The sequence below is a fragment of the Zingiber officinale genome, chromosome 6A (genome assembly GCF_018446385.1).
Source record: "Zingiber officinale cultivar Zhangliang chromosome 6A, Zo_v1.1, whole genome shotgun sequence".
Classification (NCBI taxonomy): Eukaryota; Viridiplantae; Streptophyta; class Magnoliopsida; order Zingiberales; family Zingiberaceae; genus Zingiber; species Zingiber officinale.
Window position 1 is genome coordinate 125786096 of NC_055997.1, and position 19860 is coordinate 125805955.

Below are 19860 nucleotides of genomic sequence, written 5' to 3' on the forward strand. Positions count from 1 at the left end.
TTCCTCACACTTACTGGTAAATTTTTATCTCTTTTTATTTTCCAAAAGTTGTGTATTCTTTGCAAAAATTTATGAAAGAATTAAACTTGAAAGTTCGGTTAGCAAGAAGGAACTGACAGGGTCCACTCAATTTTTAGGGAGGAAAACCTCCCCAGTGTGCGTCTCTTTCTTCCTTTATCTATTCCGGTCTATCCTTAACTCCATCCTCCTCACTCCACAATTTCCATTCCTCCTTTTCTTCTTTTGTTCTCACAACCGCTGTCTAGACATTCCATCTTGTTCTTCTTCTTAAGCTTGACCGTGACAATTCCAGGGCAAGATAATGGCAGAAGTTCAGTTGGGATCTCACACCGTACAATCTCATGGAATGAAGGTGGCAACGTTCCATATCCATGACTGGATAATATTACTGCTGCTTATTGGGATAGAGGTCGTCTTGAATGTCATAGAGCCATTCCATCGCTTTGTGGGGAGGGACATGATGGCTGATCTGAGATACCCAGTGAAGAGTAACACAGTTCCAGTTTGGGCAGTTCCAGTAAGTTAATGTAATCTCATTCCCTCAATGTGGTTAACTTTCACCATGCTAGCATAACATATATATGTCTTATCAATGTGAATATGAATATGAATATGAATATGAATATGTAAATTAAGTTTATCATATTATATTCTTTAATGTCTAATATTTTTAACTAAATGATTTGTACAATATGATATTTAAAAAAAATATACCTCGGCTTATGATGACCTTAAAATATAAAGAAATTAGAGTACCCTTAAGATGATTATGTTTTTCCCTCTTGTTCTCTCTTCTTAGTCTCTTTGATGGACCAAGATCTATATATTGGGTAGAGGGAAGATCCTTTTGTAATTAACTTTTCATTTACATATTCTATCAATATACATTCAATTGTCTCTTAATACAATACATTAATTCTCATATTACATGAATATGAGGATGATCTTTTCATTTTTTTTTTTAAAATTCATTTGTATAAATATGAAAAGAATTGTCTTTTCATTAGTCAGTATAAATGTAGTCGTTAATCATAATTGTGGCTATTTAATCAATATAAAGTCAAATAATATGAACTATTATTAGGGCTGTAAATGAACTAAGCGTTTGTGAACAAGCTTGATGTTCGGTTTGGTAAGAGCTTGTTTATGTTTGTTTAATATATATAAGATTAATTAAACAAACAAACTTAAACAACTCGTTAAGCTAAACAAACAAGTTTGAACACATATATGTTCATCTCGTTAACGTTCGTGAACAACGTTCATGAACAATGTTCACGAACTATATTCATTAATAAAACTCTTTTCAGTATGTTAAATAAATAATAAAATAAATAAATAAATTTAAATTATCAAGCCCAATAATCAATCAAACAACTAAAAGTTTCAAACAATCAAACAAGTTTGAATTGAGAGATTGATATCATCTAAACGAACCAAGCTCGAACCAAGCCAAGATCGAACCAAGCTCAAGCCAAGCTCGAATCAAGCTCAAGCCAAGCTTGAATTGAGAGCTTGATAATATCTAAATGAACCAAGCTCAAGCCTAACTTCAAACAAGCTCAAGCTCATAAAATTAAACCAAGTCAAGCTTGAACACTCATTTCAAAAGCTTGGTTCATTTTAAGCTCGGCTCAGCTCGGCTTGGTTACTTTATCAAACAAGCTTGAACACCCCAAAGTTCGACTTGACTCAACTTATTTACAACCCTAACTATCATACATATGAGCCATTAATAAGAAATAAAATATTATTTCTAACAGGAAATAATTATGGCACACATGACTTTATACACTTCAATCCACACAACATAAATTATTATTATTTTAAATTGATCAATCATAAATCATCATTAAGCAAAAAAATTAATAAAGATCATGATAATTGTACATCATTAGTTCAACATGCTTCCTTCCATGTATCATAATATTAGTTATATACTTAACATGAATATAATAAGATATAACTTAATGGTTCATCCATAATATTTTTATTAAAGACAAATCCTATTAATAACTGCATAATCCATTCATGTATATATACTTACCTAGAAAAATAGGATGCATAAATATATTAGAAACAACATTCAAAGAGTTCTGAGAGTCAAATAAAAATGAGCATAAATTTAATTATGGAGTCATTAACAATTTTCCATAATGTCCATCCTTATGACATGTTCATTAAATGTCTTGGGTGACAATCCTTTAGTTAATGGATATGTAATCATAAGGTGGGTGCTATTGTGCTCAATTGACACTCTTTATTTCTGAACTTCTTCTTTAATGGCAAAGTACTTTATTTCCATATGTTTAACACCTTTTGAATACTTGTCGTTCTTAGAAAAGAAAACTGTTGCAACATTATCATAAAAATTTTTCAACGGCTTAGCAATACTGTTGACTATTCCAAGTCTTGAAATGAAGTTCCACATCCATAATCCATAAATGGTGGCCTGAAAGCATGACACAAACTCAGCTTCCATAGTTGAAGCATCAATGTTTGACTGCTTCATACATTTCTATGAAATTGCTCCTCCAACTAAGAGGAACAAATAGCCACATGTAAATTTTCTAGAATTTAAGCATCCAGCAAAATATGAATCTGAGTATCCTATCACCTCAAGATTATCGGATCTCCTATAAGTGAGCATGTATTTTTTCATCCTTCGTAAATATCGTAAAACTTTATTTGTAGCTTTCCAATGATCCAATCCTGGATACTTTGATATCTGCCCAACATTCCAACAACAAAACTAATGTTTGGTCTAATACAAGTTTGGACCTACATTAAGCTTCCAATGATGGATGCACAAGGAATTTGTTTTATTTGTTTGCGTTCCAATTCATTCTTTAGGCATTGCATAAGGACCTTTCTGAATTGATACAATACTTGCAAAATATTTTTCCATTCTAAATCTCTCTAGAATTTTATGTGATTTTTGAGACAATCTTAACATTCCTTGTAATCTATCACAGAATATTGCAATTCCTATCACATAGGATGCCTCACCCATATCTTTCATTTCAAAGTTCTCCGAGAGAAATTTCTTGGTCTCATGTAATAAACCAAGAAGTGTCGACCCTATGGATATGGAGGGAGGTACATGCAGGTACACATGCCATAGGCGTATGGTGGGGTAAACCCCAGGTCGTCAGTTCTTGAGAATCGATCCCTGATCATTACGTTAGAGATGTCATGCACCCACCATCTGCACTACGCCTTGAGAGCTTGTATATTGACTTCTTAAGCTTACACACCATGTGCCCTTTTTCTTTAATTAAAAAAGCCTTAGGTTGGTCCATATATACCACTTCATCTAAATCTCCATTCAAAAAGACAGTTTTTACATCCATTTGATGTTGCTCTAAATTATAATGAGCTACCATTGTCATAATAATTCTAAGTGAGTCCTTTTTTGAGACAGGAGAAAAAGTCTCTTTATAGTCAACACCAACTTTCTGAATAAAACCTTTGGCAACAAGTCTAGCCTTGTATCGTTTGATATTGCCATTAGAGTGTTTGGCCTTAAAGACCCATTTACATCCAACCGCCTTTGACCCTTTAGACAATTCAACAAGGTCCCAAACTTTATTGTGATCAATTGATTTCAACTCATCAATCATAGCGTCAACCCACTTAAAAGAATTAACACTTTCCATGGCTTGTGAAAATGAAACTGGATCTTCATCAATACTTAAGTTAAATTCGGACTCGCGTATATAAACTACATAATCATTCGGAATAGCTGATCTTCTTTCCCTTTCAGACATTATATTCTTAATGCTACTGCTTGTGGTCCATCAACATTAGGTTCATTGTGAATAACATCATGGAGTGTTTGGTCATTCATTTGTTGTTCTTATAGGTTGTCAAAATGTCCAACAACCATAGGAACAACAACTTGAGAAGAAATAATGGGCAAAGGTATTTGTACCCAAACTTCTTGAATTTTCACATCACGTGGTTTAACACTCCCGCTCGTTTCACCATTCTCAACGAATCTAGCATTCCCAGTTTCAATAATTTTTGTAGAATGATTAGGACAATAAAATCTATACCCTTTAGACTTTTTTGGATAACCAATGAAAAATCCACTGGTTGTTCTTAAATCTAGTTTCTTTTCATATGGATTAAAAATTCTTACTTCTGTCGGGCAACCCTAAATATATAGGTGCCTTAAATTAGGTTTCCTTCTAGTTCAGAGTTCAAACGGAGTTTTTGGAACTGTCTTACTAGGAACCATGTTTAACAAGTACATAGTAGTTTTCAAAGCATACATCCATAATGATAAGGGTAAAGGAGAATAACTTATCATACTCTTAAACATATCCATTACAGTACGATTACATCTTTCTGCAATACCATTTTAGTGTGGTGTCCCAAACATTGTGTATTGAGCACAAATGTCATGTTATTCTAAATATTTAGAAAATAGACCAGGGCACTACCCAGAGTTATCATACTTACCATAATATTCACTACCCCTATCAGATCTGATAATCTTCACATTTCTATCTAATTATCTCTCAATTTCATTAATAAATACCTTTAAAATATTTACTTATTGAGATTTTTTATTCAATAAATTGACATAGCTATAACGTGAATAATCATCGATAAAGGTCATTAAATATTTATCTCCACCAAGAGATGGAATATCAAAAGGTCCATATATATCGGTGTGAATAATTTCTAAAAGTTGTGTGCTTCTTGTAGTTATTTTCTTAATTGCGCGTTTTGTATGTTTCCCCTTAATACTGTAAGTACCCATGGTAGTTTTGATGTAGTCAACTAAATTAAGTTAGGTCCTGTGTGTATTTGATCCTTGTGTCTAAGTGTGCAGGAGCTTAGGAACACAAGAAATTGAGCGGAAGATGCGGCTAGCGAGAATGATGACATAGGAAGGGAGTCGACGAGCTCGGTGCATCCAAAGGATAAGATGCTATGGAAGAGTACATCGGTGGACGAGAAGGAAGTATGCGGCGGTCCGAAGGATGAGAAGCCAGGGCGGAAGGCTGCTTGAGAAGAATATCGGAGTTGGGTTCGGGTGAACCTAATTTCGGATGGATGAAATCACCGAGACGATCGAAGTAGCGGAAGAGCAAACGAAGAGTTATGCAGCTGCTGGAGGGGCCTCTAATGATGTTGGAGGCGCCCTGGCACCTTTCTGGTGGAAGGCGCTTTCAACCCCTTGAATGCACCTTAAACTAAGCAAATAGAAACCGTTAGCGAAGATAGAGTTTTATCTTCTCACGAATAACGCTTGTCAAGCTGAAGCACCTTCAACCCTCGGATAATATTTTCTAGGAGCTATAAAATGACCCCTGGAGATAGAAAATTAACAACTTATGTATTAACTTTCCTAGTCATTCTTGAGCTATCAACGTGTGTAAAGGCTTCTCCGCCTTCAATGAAGGAGATCTTCTAGTGCTTTTCAATGCCTTGGATTAACAACCACCTAGGTTGTAACCAAGTAAAACTTTAATCTTTTACCTACTATTTTTAAATTATTATTTCTTTTATTATAGTTAGTTTTATTGTACTCCTAATGAAATCAAAAGAACGAGAATGAGTTTTTGATAAAGAAATCAAATTTATACTAAAAGAAGGAATACAACGAGTTTGAAAAAGATCTAAATGATATCCAGTGTCTAAAATCATACAATAAGTTTCAATAGTTTTAATTGATCTTTGACTTGATTTCCCATAAAGACAAAATTTTCATTTGACTTTATGGTTTGAATCATAAGGATTCCCTACATCATATTTGAAACATGAATAGTGTATTATAAAGAACTTCTGTCAAATTTGATTCAAAACATACAAAAGCACTGGCTTGTGACAAAAATGACAGTTACCATTCTTTTGTCCTCTCTTTTAGTTTTGAACAAATGGCACATTTAACTTTAAGTATCTGTTATTGTCCTTTGTATTTTTCTTTCCTGATTTCTTTCTGGCATTTAAATGACTCATGAGATTAATTGAATGAACTCCTTGTTTCTTAAGCCTTTCTTCCTCTTGAATAAGCATACTTTGCAATTCTGTCACATTTCATTTATCCTTTATAATATTATAATTGATTTGGAATGGACCATACTCAGGAGACAAGGAGTTTATAATAAAATATACTAGGAAGCCTTCACTCAATTTCATTCCTATGGAATTCAATTTTGCTGTAATATTTATCATCTGAGTGATATGCTCATGAATGGTGCAAGAACCATCAAACTTTATGGTGGTCAACATACCCATTAATGTCCCACAAAGTGACTTATCAACAGGCTCAGATTGAGATAGATGTTCTACAAACTTCATAAATTCCTTAGCATCGTCTATTTTAGGGATTGTTGGTTTAAAGATGTATGCTACAGTCATTCATATAAATATCAAGCTAAGTCAGTTTCCCAGACCTTTATGGAAAGATACTTGTTCAGTGCTACTAGTTTTAGTAAGTGTAGCAGGCTTATTTATAAGTGTAGTATCAATGCGCATATTTGGGGGGGGGGGGGGGGGGAATCACGTGTCTTTAAATAAAATCAATCTTTTTTTACTTTTAAAATAAGTACGCAGCAGAATAACACAACATAGAAACAAAAACACGAATAAGGACTCGAAAAGTTACTTGGTTCGGAGTCTTCACCGACTCTTACTCCAAGATCTACGATCCCTTGGACTGTATTGATGGACAATTTACTAAAAATCTCTTCCAGAACTACCGAAAGAGGGAATCAAATACAAGGTATCAAATAAAGGGAAGTGTAATAGCCTACATGCCCTTTTCATAGGTAATAAGAAAATATAGTAATTAATTTCGTTACCAACTCGCAGAAAGAGGATCTAGAAGCGCTCAGGAGTTGGTGTCGGTCAGCTGGCAACAGTTGGAAGTCACAGAGCAGTAACATAGGAGAAGTCGGATGTGTTCGCAGTAGTAGAATGATCATTGCAACTTTTAGAGATGATCTGTATTGAAGGCTGCTCGAACATGGCTTATATAGACTGTTGAGGGTGTCTCCACAAGCAACTCTTATCTCCTTATCTTCAGAAGCGATAAAACTCGCAACTTGAGGTTTTTATCCTCTCAAGGGTGCCTTCAAAGCTCTCCGAGGCGCCTCCAGTGCCAAGCTTCAAGGCGCCTCCATCCGCATGGGAGGTGCCTCCGTGCCCTTCCACTCAGGGACTTCGACCAAATCATCCGAGGCGCCTCCACTCGACTAGGAGGCACCTTCGGTCATTATTCACCTGAGACTTGAGTCACTTTTTGTTCCTGCAAAATGTGTTAGTCCAAATAATAAGTATATCTTGTAAAATAAAGTTAGTACAATAATACAACAGCATTATTAATTAGATCGTATTTTCCTGAGACTATGATCTAGTCACGGTCTCACTCAAGGTATCCAAAATAAACCCAAAGTAGACCTGCGCCTAAAATCCCTAAATGAGACTCGTCCTCACTAAACATTCTCCTCCAATAACTTACCTCACTTACTACACAGAATCACTTGACTCCTTTTCGGCCCACCAGGTTTTTCCGCTAGTTGTTTGGTCCGCATATCCAATTAGACTTCAGCCAGCTATCAGATCCCACAGACTCAACCGGAAATCCCACTAGATATCGAGTCACTCATTAACCTATTTGGACTTCTACATTTGCTATCAGGTCCTCCAGAGCTAGATATATTTTAGTAAGGTGTCAGTCCCGTCAAGTCTTGCACACTTGGTAGAAAGGTTAGATCACACCACACCTAACTTTAATCCATTTGTTTTTTATCAAAACTCAGATTTAACCATTCGTGTTAACTGCACCAATAGTAAAAAGATCCAAAACACCTAAATGGAACTAGATTTATTGACTTCATTCAAAAAAATTAAGCTCATTGAACTTCGTAATAGATGAAGCTTGCAAATGAAAAGCAACCGTTGTTGATGTTGCAAATTATATAGAATGATCATACTTCAATGCTTTGATTCATTAATTATAATACAAAATTCAAATAACATTCATATGAACTTTAAATGCATATTGAAGCTCTTTTTTGGGTGATACTATGATACACACACATAATTGATGCTCAAATAAAATTTCAAGTAATAGGTAATTAAATATGTTATAATTAAACTTGTTTGTTATCTTTGGATATAGTAAACATATCTAATAAAGTATATAAATTAGTCACAATTATATTAATGATCATAAAATAAAGTAATTAATAGGGTTCGAATCTCGGTAAAGCCGAGGTAAATGTCTCCCTTATGTGCTAGTCACTATTCTAAAGGCTAGTAGCCGCCCGTGATTTACCTCCTCCGTGTTGGCCCTTGGACGGGTTGACGGGGGTGCTTGGGGCGAGCGTTTTCGCCTTTGCCATCATAAAATAAAGTAATTAATCTTTGGGTAATTCTTAATTATTTTATAATCAATGAACTTTAAATTATTCATGATAAAAGTTAAGTATTTCCAACATATCATCTCATAGCATCACATACCCATAAATAATTTAATATTACTTAATTAATATCTAAACTTTTTAATTTGACCACTTTGTTAACTAACAAATTATGCATAATATAGACATTAAATTAAATAATGATAATAACCATTTAAAGGTTCATATATGTTTAATGTTTAACTTCATGAACCATCAAACATAAAACATGAGTAAACATAATAATCATGCTCATAGTGATTTAAACATAATTATACTCAAAGTAAGAAAATATTTATAACATGCATACTAAGCAAATATGTGATGATCATAATCATTTATTTCTAATGTATGAATATATTTCAAAGCTCTAATCAAACACAAATAAGTGTAACATGCTTAAAACATTATATACATAACTTTTAATCTCAAAATTTTTTTTATATAATTACTCGACATGTGCAATAATATAAACTTTCTCAATTAAGTTATCATACATGTCTAGAACATTTGTAATTTCTTATTCATATCTGTACATGTAAATCACAACCCAAGAAAACTTAAAAAAACATTAAACATAAAATCGATCAAGAGAAAAAAATATTCTTTAATGGAAAATCATAAGTTTTTAACCAAATTTATCTGTTCTTCAGATGATTGCCATTCTCTTGCCAATTGTAATATATTATGCAGTCTACTTCAGAAGGAGGGATGTGTATGATTTTCATCACGCCATACTGGGTTTGTCTTTATTTTCTTAGCACTCTGTCAGGTTTCGATTCCCAAATTTCCTGGTTTTCCAACAGAAGGTGGATTTACAGGTCTTCTCTACTCTGTCTTTATTACCGCTGTGATAACTGATGTCATTAAAGATGCAGCAGGCCGACCTCGACCGGACTTCTTTTGGCGCTGTTTTCCTGATGGCAAGGAGGTACATACTTTGTTCTCGAGCTTTATGGATGGCTTAGTGCTTGAATTGTCGATATGAACATGTAGGACTATGATAATTTCACAACGAGTGTGATATGCCATGGAGGAAAAAGTGCGATCAACGAAGGGCACAAAAGCTTCCCTAGTGGGCATGCTTCATGTGAGTGTTACAGAAACTCTTTGCATCGCGATCGATACACTGATGCACACTCTTTGCTGATCAAGGCCATCTGCACACAGGGTGTTTTGCAGGACTAGGATTTCTTTCATGGTACCTTGCAGGGAAAATGCGAGTTTTCGATGGAAGGGGTCATGTTGCAAAACTTTGCCTTGTGGTTCTTCCTCTACTCGCAGCATCCCTCGTGGCAATCTCTCGAGTGGACGACTACTGGCATCACTGGCAAGATGTGGTTGTCGGTGGTTTGATAGGTTTGCATGTTTAAACTGGTTGTAGTTGCTGACAAATTAAATTAATCCTTCTACAGAACAGAACACATTGTGATACCTCTTACTTTTACAGGATTGGTAATTGCTTCGTTTTGTTATCTGCAGTTCTTTCCACCACCATACGACGCAAATGGTATTTTATATATATACATACATATGGAAAGAAAACAATTAATATTTTTCTTGTCGAGCAGATCAGTCTTGTGTGAGAGTCTAGTCACTGATGAATTTGAATTTTGGTATGTGTTTTACGCAGGTTGGGGGCCTCATGCATATTTCCAGATGTTGGCTGAGACACAGAGTGATGGTCAAGTGCCTAATGCTGCAAATCCTCCAGCAGGCTCTGAACCAGCAGCATATGCTGCCTACTCTGAACTTCAAGATGTTGTTGGCACGAGAGCTTCAGATTTATCGCGAGACATTGAAGAAGGTCGCAAAAACTTTAGTCGAGCCGCATGTTAAAAGATATCGAAGTTTTAGATAGTTTGGAGGACTAGTAAGTTTGGGTATAGATAATTAAGAGAACCTCCAGTTCATTTATGTTGTCAAAAAGGTACTTCTATTTCATTAGAAAAGATAACATGATTAAGTTATTATCATGTGATTTTATAATCACGGATTTGAAAAACAACCTCATCTCATATTAGGACATTTTCAATCGTTAAAATTTTGAATGAGTTTTTTTTAGAATTCTAACATGTCACATTAACATTATAAAAACTCATTGAAACATTCTCAATCGTTGAAGATTTGAGTGAGCTTTTTTTATAATTCTCTCCCCATGTAATTGCATAGCTCCATGCATATTATATCAATTTCAATATAAATATACTATTCTCTCCACAATTAAAAAAAATCTGCATACAATTTTTTTTCATTTAATATCTTTATATAATTTTCATTTGATATTTTAATTAATTATAATCTTTAATTTAATTTATTTATAATTAACAATTAATAAATTAATTAATTTTTAATTTTTAATTTAATATAATTTATCATTTTATGTTATATTTAATTATTTTATAAATTTAATTTAATTATAGTCATTTGTATATTTTTTTAACTTATCTCAAATATATTTATTTTAAAAGAAAAAAAATATAATTTTAATTATTACTAATCATTTATAAACTGAAACATTATAATTAGCTCATCAAATAATTTATTTTTAAATTATTTAAAAAGGGTCAATCATGTACATTAATTATTGGCTCCACCTTCAAGGAAAAAAAACAGGCTTGAATTAAAAACTCCAAACCTCATTTACACAATCATAAAAACTTTTTTAATGAGGCTTTTAAATTTTACAAACCTTTGACAAAACTTACATTGGAGATGCTCTTAACTTTTTCTTAAATCTAGTGACAAATCTTTATCGAGACTAAACATAGTTGAGTTGATTATCACATGACAAATTTATAAAATTAAGTATGAGTCTAATTTTAATAAAGATTGAAAAAATATCTTCCTATAATTAATTTTAGTTTTTTAATTTACTTTCTTCTACTAATGTGAGAATTTGTCAAGATGATGAATTTCATGTTGGATAGAATCTTACTTAGATCCTTGTGTCAACAAATTCCATAATAATAAAATAATTAGAAAAAAGTAAGACAAATATCTAAAGTAGTTTTTTAATCAAGCATATGAAGGAATTTTGGTCGACAATGGTATATAGAAGGGTGTTAAGTTATCATTCAAATATTCATAATTTAATTCATAATTATAAAATATTTATATAAATTTTTAAAAACGGATAAGCATGAGATACTAAATATCTAGACCGTCCTAAACCCTTTCCAATTTATTCTACAGTTACAAAAAAACTGTCCTGGACGAAAGTCCCGATGGTAGCTCATATTTTTTTTCTCAAGCAATTTTGACTCACCTGTTTTTTTTTTTATTATTAAAGGTGAAATCCGTGAGATGGTATTCTTTCTGAGGTATCGAATTATGCACGGTGTTGTTATTTTGATAATTTTTATAAAATGAATACATGTTTGACAATATAAATAAAAAAGAGATTTTTTTTAAAAAAAATCTGCCTTTACTTGTAAATTAAAATATTTTTTTATTATAGAGGTGGTTTCGCATGAATGAATTTTCTTTCAGGCGGTTGAACAATTTGGTTAGATTTAACTTAGCATTTATGGCCGCCTTTCCGTTGACAATAATCAAACAGTCAAGATTGACTCCTAACCCACAGTTTAGCTCAAATCTGGAAGGGATCTTGAAAAATAAAATAAAATAAAATAAAATAAAATATTCCTAATTCTTGTGTGGAACAGGCTCGTCTCGGTACATCTGATGATCTGAATCTTTTCCTCGAAGGTAAAAGCTGAAGACCGACCAGAAAAGGAGATGGATTGGAGGTAGCGCATCTTGACTGCCCCGACCGGAAGCAATTGATCCACTGATTTCTTGTTCTTCCCTCTGGTTCGTCTTTCCCTGTCACACTTTATTCACCACTTTTAAGCGATTGAAGTAATTGTAGCCGTCGCATTCGATCTTTCTCCTTTTCTTTTCCTCCTTCAATTTGTTTTTTTTTTTTATTCTTTGAGTTTGGTAGAAGAATAGAAGAGAGGGGTGATAGATCAGTTCTATCAGATGGGCTGCGTCCACAGCGGCTTCGGCGACGGCGGTGGCGGGGGAGGCAGCTGCATTGACGCCAAAGATGCCGCTTTGGCGACCGGGAGAGGCGGCGGGGGAGTGGCGACGCCGGGCGAGCTCAAAAAGGGAAGTTCTTGGGAGAAGATGGCGTGGGGGACAAGCGTCATGCTTTCCAGGGCGAGCGCCGTGAGGAGGAGGCGGTGGCAGCGCCAGCGGAAGGGCGGGGAGGACGAGAACAAGTCGTGGTTGCTAGCGGAGGCTCGAGCGGAGGCAGCGACCGAGGCGGAGTCCGCGCATTCTTCGTTTCGGCTAAGCTTCGGCTCGCAGACGGAGGCGGAGGAGGTAATGGAGAAAGCTGCCACTCCGGCGGCCACGCCGGTGTTGCTGCTGGTGAATTTGGAGGATGAGAAGGAGGGATCAGGAAGGGGGAACGCCCATGCGTTAAAGCTCAGGGAGCGGCAAGGGCTGGAGGCTCTAGAGCGGACCATATCATCTGCTACCGGAAATCTGTCGAGGTTTACCTACTCGGAGATCTCGTCCGCCACCCGGGGCTTCTCCAAAGGTATCATTTTTTTCCTCATGGCGAAGCTTAACTTTCTCGAATCGGGCGGATAATTGAAGTCTCCCTGCTATTTACAGGAAGAGAAATCGGCGGCGGAGGCCTCAGCCGGGTGTACAGAGGAAGAATTGGGGCTGGCCGGAGAGCGGTGGCGATAAAGCGAGTCGAGGGGCGGGATCGGGACAGTGCCAAGGCATTCTGCAGGGAGCTGATGATAGTTGCTTCTCTTGGCAGTCCATTCGTTGTTCCTTTGCTAGGGTTTTGCGTTGATCAAGAAGGCCTTTTCCTCGTCTACAAATATGTCTCTGGAGGAAGTCTGGATCACCACCTCCATCTCCAAGGTGCTGCTCTCTGTGAATCAGTTCTCCCTCACACACACACACACTAATCTAGTGAATTGTTGGGAAGTTCAGGAAAGAAGAAAGGCAGGAGGAAGGTGTTGTCCTGGGAGGCAAGGTACAAGGTGGCCATTGAAATTGCTCGAGCAATTGAGTACCTACACTTCGGCACCGACAGGTGCATCATCCACAGAGACATCAAGCCTTCCAACATCCTCCTCTCCTCTAACAAAACCCCCAAAGTAAGCCTTAGTCCATCAGCTGCAGATTCAAAGTTAATTCTCATCCTGTAATATCACTTCTTTGTGATCTTCTTCTTCAGCTTTGTGATTTCGGAATGGCTACATGGACCAATGGCCCTTCCCTACCTTTTCTTTGTAAATGTGTCAAGGGGACTTTTGGGTAAGAGTTTGATAGCTTAGTCAATAAGGTGTGTTCAGCTTAATTAACTTTGTTTCGTTTTTTCTCATGTGGTTGCATCCACCACAGTTATCTGGCACCTGAATATTTTCAACATGGTAAACTGTCAGACAAAACTGATGTGTATGCATTTGGGGTTGTACTCTTGGAACTGATTACTGGCCAGAAAGCCATTGACAGGGCTAGGCCTCAAGGAGAGGAAAACCTGGTCTTGCTGGTAAGCATCCAGATCCATTTATCTATGTTGTACTTGCATTTGGGGTTGCAATGGTTGAGCATTGCTGATTGTATGTAGAAGTGAAGTGCACTTATCTACACCCCTGCCTCAAAATAGGCCCAAAATCATATAGAATTAGTAATTTGCTTGATCATATGAGGTTATCTGCAAACTTTGGCAGGCAAACCCTCTTCTGCAGCAAGGAGCCGTAGCTGCTGAAAAGTTGATCGATCCCAAGTTAAAACCAGGTTCTTATCGCCCAAGTGAAATGAACAGGATGTTTCTCGCTGCAACTGCATGTTTAAGCAGTCAAGAAACCGCGAGGCCGAGCATCATTGATGTCACAAGAATGCTGCAAAGAGAAGACGCCCACACTGATTGGTCAAGTTTCATGGCGAACGGTTGCCTTGCTGGATATGGTGTTCGGTCGGACGAAACAATGGGAATGAATGAAATGAGCAGCCATCTAGCTCTGGCCATGCTCGACGTTTCTGATGAGGAAGAAGACTTGTACGATCGATGATTTCTATGCTATATACCTTTGACATTTCTTGTATCACCATCGATGTTGTATGATTTCTTGTGTTTAACGATAGTATTTGTTCTTTCGATCGCGTATTATCACTTTCATATTTGTTGTACATATTGAATACAGAGATTTAATCGAAGATATATATATCCTCCTCGTACTCGTACTGTGTTATTCATGAGGGCGAAGCACATGCATTGTTGCGATCAGAGATGAGTGACTTACTTGTCGGCGGCGAAGGCCTCGACAGGGAAGGACTTGGTGACTCCGGCGAGGCTCTTGAAGTGGATCTTGCCGGTGGGCGGATCGTCGATGGTGATCTCGTTGACGGGAGGCCAGAGGAGGAGTTCCTTGGCCTTCACCCCCTTGAGCTTCTTGATCCGGCCCTTGACGACGTAGCCATTGATCTCGGTGCTGTAGCTCACCAGCTTGCTGATCATCTTGAAGTTGTGCTCGACCTTGTCCTTCTGCAGGATCCACATGTAGCCGCTGCTCCGGACGAAGCCCACCTCGATGACGTTCTTCAGCGGGAGGACCCCCAGCGGCAGCCCGAACTCCTCCAGCAGGGACGACGCCAGCTTCATGCCCTCCTCGTGCCCCTTCCTCACGACGCCGCCCTCTTTCTCAGCCATGGCTACTGAAGGTAACTGATTCGGAATCTGCGGATGGCTGTTGATTCTGAAAGATCGGCGTAGAACGACAGCAGATATATAGAGGGGCGTAGATTTGCAAATAAGCTTCGGAGTAATCGCCGGGGTTTGGAATCCGTCATCGGATCATCCATCGCTGGATCACAGCTCTTCCCAATTTGTCGAGTTGTGCTGTTGGTCTTACGGTGCGTAGCGGAGATATAGATGGAGGCCGGCTGTGGTCACGAAGCACGAAGAAATGAGGATCTATATATATATATATATATATATATATATATATATATATATATAATTTTTGTCATATTTTCTATAATATTATATTCATATCGTATATTTTTTTTCATAACTTTTTGATAATATGTCTAATCTCGTTAAAAAAAAAAAATAGCTTCTAAAGTTACATGGTTCTACTTAGCCTTACAATATAAAAATACTAGTGTAAGGTTACTAGTGTTAATCCTTTTGTGCTCATGTTAATTTCTGATGATCTCAAAAATAGAAAGCTCTAACTAAAGAAGATAGAAAATAAAGTTATGTATATTATTTCCTATAGATGGAACCCTTTTTTATAGCGTCATTGTCATTCCTTAAGCAGTCGTGCAGTTCTCTAATATGACAATTAGGAAACTTCTAAAGTATGATTGTTTGTTGGACACGCCGTGCTGTCAGCAGCACAAACTCTCAAAAAAATATAATAAGATGTTTGATGCGGTCATACACAACCGCCCGGAATTCGCTTGGTTGGACCGCCTCTGCTCGGCAGTGTCCTTAAGGTCTACCAGCTAATCTCTTTCCTTACTTCCTGACCATCGTCGGTTATCCCCATCTGACTAAACACGAAGCCCAATCGGCGGGACTACTTGCTGCTTAGCTCTTTTTGTTGTCGGAGAGCCATTTTACCCGGCCGGGGAGAGCCCGACTTACTTATCTCTTAAATCGGTACCATCTGCTCGATCATACCCGGTCCGCTCGACCATACTTGACTTTGTCTTCCACATCAGCCGGTCTTCCTTACTTCGACCTATCTTTGGTGGGACCCCTCATCATTGCCAGATAACAAGTCTCCCCCTCAAGTCTAGTTGAAAGAGTTTGTAAGTCAAATTGCTTGGCTGTATGTTCCTAAGCCTCTCTCCCTGATCAGGCGCTCTGCCGTTCAGGGCCGCCCATAGACTTTGCTGATATCCACACATAGTTTTATAGTCGTCGTTCGGCTACTAGTGGCAAAGACAATCGATTTTATAGCCACCGGTCGGCTATTGGTGGCGAAGACAATCGATTTTATAGTCATCATTCGGCTGCTGATAGTGAAGACATGTGGTTTTATAACCGTCGTTCAACTGCTGGTGGTGAAGACAATTTGTTTTATAGTTGTCGTTCGGCTGCTGACAGCGAAGACGCATGGTTTTATAATCATCGTTCGGCTGCTGATGGCAAAAATAATAGGTTTTATAGTTGTCGTTTGGCTGCTGATAGCGAAGACACATGTTTTTGTAGCCGCTATTTGGCTGCTAGTGACGAAGATGGTCGGTTTTATAGCTGTCGTTCGACTGCTAACAACGAAGACACATGGTTTTATAGCCGCCATTCGGCTGCTGGTGGAGAAGACAATCGGTTGTATAGCTGTCGTCCAACTCTATCATGTGCGACTCTTAGCCAATTTTATGACTTTTTGCTGAGCTCTACTTTCGACTGTAGTGCTTTCTAATTGTCGTTGATGTTACTATAATTTCTTGAGAATCATTCAAATCTCCATCCATTAATGTAGATCACGCTCAGTCATGCCTTGTAATCTTGCTTTCTGTCTCATCATTAATGTCACCTGTAACAGAATGTCACGTGGCGCCTTTGCATGCTGCCACATGCATGATGTGACAAATGACTATTTGTGTTTTATGTGACTATTGTCTTTTTGAATTCAACAATCACGATGAACTCCTATTTTCCAAAGCCCTTGATTGAACGACTCAGAGCAGCCGCTCCCCAGGTCTTTAAGCCCCCAACTCTTTCTCTTCCCCTCATCGTCTTCCTCGCGCTCACCGTCATCTTCTCTTCTCCTTCGTCGGCAAATTTCTTTGCAATAAGTCTCTCCTCTACTATTTCTTTGATTCCTAGTTTTTTCCTCCCTCACTCTTCCTCATGGCGGAATCTCCTCGTCCCCCCCCCTCTCGAGGGCATCCTTAGGCTTTGATACACTTCTACTGCCTCTAAATTTAACGACGACGAAGTCGACCAAACGAAACTCATCGCCAGGAATCTTTCTGTTCCAAGCTTGAGTAGGCGCAATCTATTTTGATAAAATGCCTTCCTTGAATAAGCATTAGAGGGAGCATTACTTTTTCGTCCGTCTTTCCGGCTGGCCTGATTATCAGACCGGTTGGCAGGTAGAGTTGGCGAAGTCTCCGCCACTCGACAGATATCGCAGCAAGCCGGACTATCTCCATGCAGCCTCGAGTCTAACCGGTCAGAAGTACTACATACATCGGTTGTTGTTGGAGGGAGTGTTATATGTGTTCGGGCTAAGTCCAATCCGAACACTGCTACCCATCCCCTTAGGTATGTTCATTTTCTTCCTGTCATCTTTGAATCTAACTGATTTTTTCACCATTTTTTGGAACTCAAATTATGTTGAGGGCACGGTCGAGCGGCAAGAGCAACAGCTCCTGGGGCATCACCGAGATGGAGAGTCGAGGTCGATTGCCGGTCGAACATTCTGATGATCTGACTGGCGAAGCAGGAGGAAGTCGCACGACGGCTAGCGAGGCAGGAGGAAGCCGGGTGGCGGCTATCGATGTTGTAGCCACAATAAGCAAGCTACCCCCGAGCAACAATCCATGGGGTCGATCGTGGTTCATTCAGAGTCGGCCACTTCAGGTGAGCCGTTAATCCAACGCCGCAAGAGGCATCAAGGGGAAGCTTCTTCCCACTCGGCAACAACAGCTTTGTAGGCCTCTGCACCAACCACCTCTCGCACCTCTTCCAAGCGGGGTGATACCTCATCTTCTGCCATCCCAGAGAGGGAGATCGTTGCACCCACTCCTCCATCTTTTGATTAGACACCCTTGCTGTCTGCGCTGCCGGGTGTGACCATATGTGCCCACCACTCGCTTATATGCCGCCGCAGTTGATCAACCCAACTGCCTATAATACGGTCCTCCCCGATGTCAAAGTCTAAGGGTTCGACTGCTTCAGAGTCATCAGATCCGAGCGGCCCCAGACACATAACGGTTGTCGTTCACCTATCGACCTGTTGGTTGGTCCTAGGAAGATCGTACCGGTTCCACAGTACAAAAATTTTATACAAGTGTCGAACCTTTCCTAAATAACCTATTGTGTTCTTTAGAAGTTAAATTAGGAATCACAGACGGAACTTAACATCATTGATTCCAAATTTAACTTATCTGTTCTTAATAGTTTAGATTTGGATCGCAAGCGGAACTTAACACTATTGATCCAAATCCACCTACGTTATAAATTCTATTAAATATTAATTTTCAAAATTGGGTTCCAAGACTGCATGGCGAGGCACATAGCCTTCTTGGGTATGGGAGCATCCACCACCGCCTAGACAAAGTCTTTTAAGGAAAGCTAATATTTAATTTCCTTATATAACTCTAGGTTTAACCAAAAAGAACAATCGAATCACAAATTTGAAAAACAAAGAAAACACAAACACGAATTACTAATTTGAAAAACTAGATCTAATGTCTCCTGTGTTTAGAATTCTAACAAAGAAAAATAATTAGCATGATGCGGAAGAAAATTACTAGTTATACATTTTCTTTGCAAGCTAATGACATCAAGATCTTCTGTTGTATTCCTCGCCTCGCCTTGGACGTCGTGTGGGCGACGATCCTCCAAGATGAACACCACCCAAAAGAGCTTCTCCTCCTTCTAGTATTCGGCCACCACCACCAAGGAGCAAAAGAGAGCAAAGGGAAAAGAGAGGGAGAGAGGGGTCGACCACCAAGAGGAACTCCACCAAGAGAATAAGAATTAATTTTCCCTTGAGGCCTCCTCACCCCTTCTTTTATATTACTTGCCCAAGGCAAATAAGGGAAGAATTTTTACAAAAGTTAAAATCTTCCTCTTGTTTTTTCCTTTTCCCTTTTATTTTTCCTTTTCTTTCCTCTTGATTGAATCAATCATCAAATATTAATTGGATGATGATTTAATTTTATTTATTTTGGCCGACCCCTTCCTTGGGCACCAAGCAAGGGTGGTCGACCCCTTAAAAAGGAAGAAAACTATTTTTTATAAAATTTTATAAAAGAAGAAAACCTCTTATAAAATTTTACAAGCTCTCTTTCTAAAAGTGGATATTAAAAAAAGGAAAGTTTAAAAAATTAAAACCATGTTTTAAAATTTAAAACTTCTCTACAAATTTTTTTTTTTAACATGCTTACAAAAATAGAAAATTTTAATTTTAAAACTTCTCTTCCTTTTTTCTAAAACCATGAAGATGGTTAAAAAATGAAAATTTTAAAACTTTTAAAATTCTCTATTAAACCATGTGGCCTAATTCAAATAAGGAAAGTTTAAAAAATTAAAATTAAAATCTCTCTTTTAAAACTTGTAGTTTTCTACAAAGAGAAGATTTTAAAAATTCAAAACAACCCTCCTATTTGAATTAATCATGGCCGGCCCCTACTTGCTTGGTCACCGAGCAATAGGGTCGACCCCCATAGAGGAGGATGTGGCCGGCCCTTGCTTGGTCAC

The 19860-nt window shown here is 37.8% G+C and overlaps 3 protein-coding genes across 5 annotated transcripts; 2 read left to right on the forward strand and 1 right to left on the reverse strand.

Moving 5' to 3' along the window:
• The first annotated feature begins 186 nt into the window (after window positions 1-186).
• LOC121997939 (lipid phosphate phosphatase 2-like) lies at window positions 187-10461 on the forward strand. 2 transcript variants are annotated; one of them, XM_042552618.1, is made up of 7 exons: window positions 188-538; window positions 9095-9182; window positions 9263-9372; window positions 9438-9531; window positions 9612-9800; window positions 9892-9951; window positions 10075-10461. In XM_042552618.1, the coding sequence occupies exons 1-7, from the start codon at window positions 323-325 to the stop codon at window positions 10278-10280; spliced, it is 963 nt and encodes a 320-aa protein (XP_042408552.1). In that variant the 5' UTR covers window positions 188-322; the 3' UTR covers window positions 10281-10461. The 2 variants fall into 2 exon arrangements, with proteins under 2 accessions (XP_042408553.1, XP_042408552.1); XM_042552619.1 differs by lacking the exon at window positions 9095-9182 and having other exon boundaries at window positions 187-538; window positions 9214-9372.
• Window positions 10462-12113: 1652 nt separating this feature from the next.
• LOC121997940 (probable serine/threonine-protein kinase PBL7) lies at window positions 12114-14576 on the forward strand. 2 transcript variants are annotated; one of them, XM_042552620.1, is made up of 7 exons: window positions 12114-12257; window positions 12391-12993; window positions 13071-13331; window positions 13404-13570; window positions 13651-13730; window positions 13818-13965; window positions 14147-14576. In XM_042552620.1, exons 2-7 carry the CDS (start codon window positions 12429-12431, stop codon window positions 14486-14488), a joined length of 1563 nt encoding a protein of 520 aa, XP_042408554.1. In that variant the 5' UTR covers window positions 12114-12257; window positions 12391-12428; the 3' UTR covers window positions 14489-14576. The 2 variants fall into 2 exon arrangements, with proteins under 2 accessions (XP_042408554.1, XP_042408555.1); XM_042552621.1 differs by having other exon boundaries at window positions 12127-12257; window positions 12383-12993.
• A 16-nt stretch (window positions 14577-14592) lies between these two features.
• On the reverse strand, window positions 14593-15208 carry LOC121997941. Its single transcript, XM_042552622.1, has one exon. The coding sequence runs from the start codon at window positions 15124-15126 to the stop codon at window positions 14716-14718; it is 411 nt and encodes a 136-aa protein (XP_042408556.1). The 5' UTR covers window positions 15127-15208; the 3' UTR covers window positions 14593-14715.
• Between the last annotated feature and the right edge of the window lie 4652 nt (window positions 15209-19860).

Excerpts from the sequence above, each read along its gene's own strand:
- LOC121997940 (XM_042552620.1), top strand. The coding sequence starts at position 12,429 with ATGGGCTGCGTCCACAGCGGCTTCGGCGACGGCGGTGGCGGGGGAGGC. Across the intron at positions 12,994-13,070 it reads CACCCGGGGCTTCTCCAAAG|GAAGAGAAATCGGCGGCGGA; the intron begins GTATCATTTTTT and ends TGCTATTTACAG. Across the intron at positions 13,731-13,817 it reads TGTGTCAAGGGGACTTTTGG|TTATCTGGCACCTGAATATT; the intron begins GTAAGAGTTTGA and ends CATCCACCACAG.
- LOC121997939 (XM_042552618.1), top strand. The coding sequence starts at position 323 with ATGGCAGAAGTTCAGTTGGGATCTCACACCGTACAATCTCATGGAATG. Across the intron at positions 539-9,094 it reads TTCCAGTTTGGGCAGTTCCA|ATGATTGCCATTCTCTTGCC; the intron begins GTAAGTTAATGT and ends TCTGTTCTTCAG. Across the intron at positions 9,801-9,891 it reads GGTTGTCGGTGGTTTGATAG|GATTGGTAATTGCTTCGTTT; the intron begins GTTTGCATGTTT and ends TTACTTTTACAG.
- LOC121997941 (XM_042552622.1), bottom strand. The coding sequence starts at position 15,126 with ATGGCTGAGAAAGAGGGCGGCGTCGTGAGGAAGGGGCACGAGGAGGGC.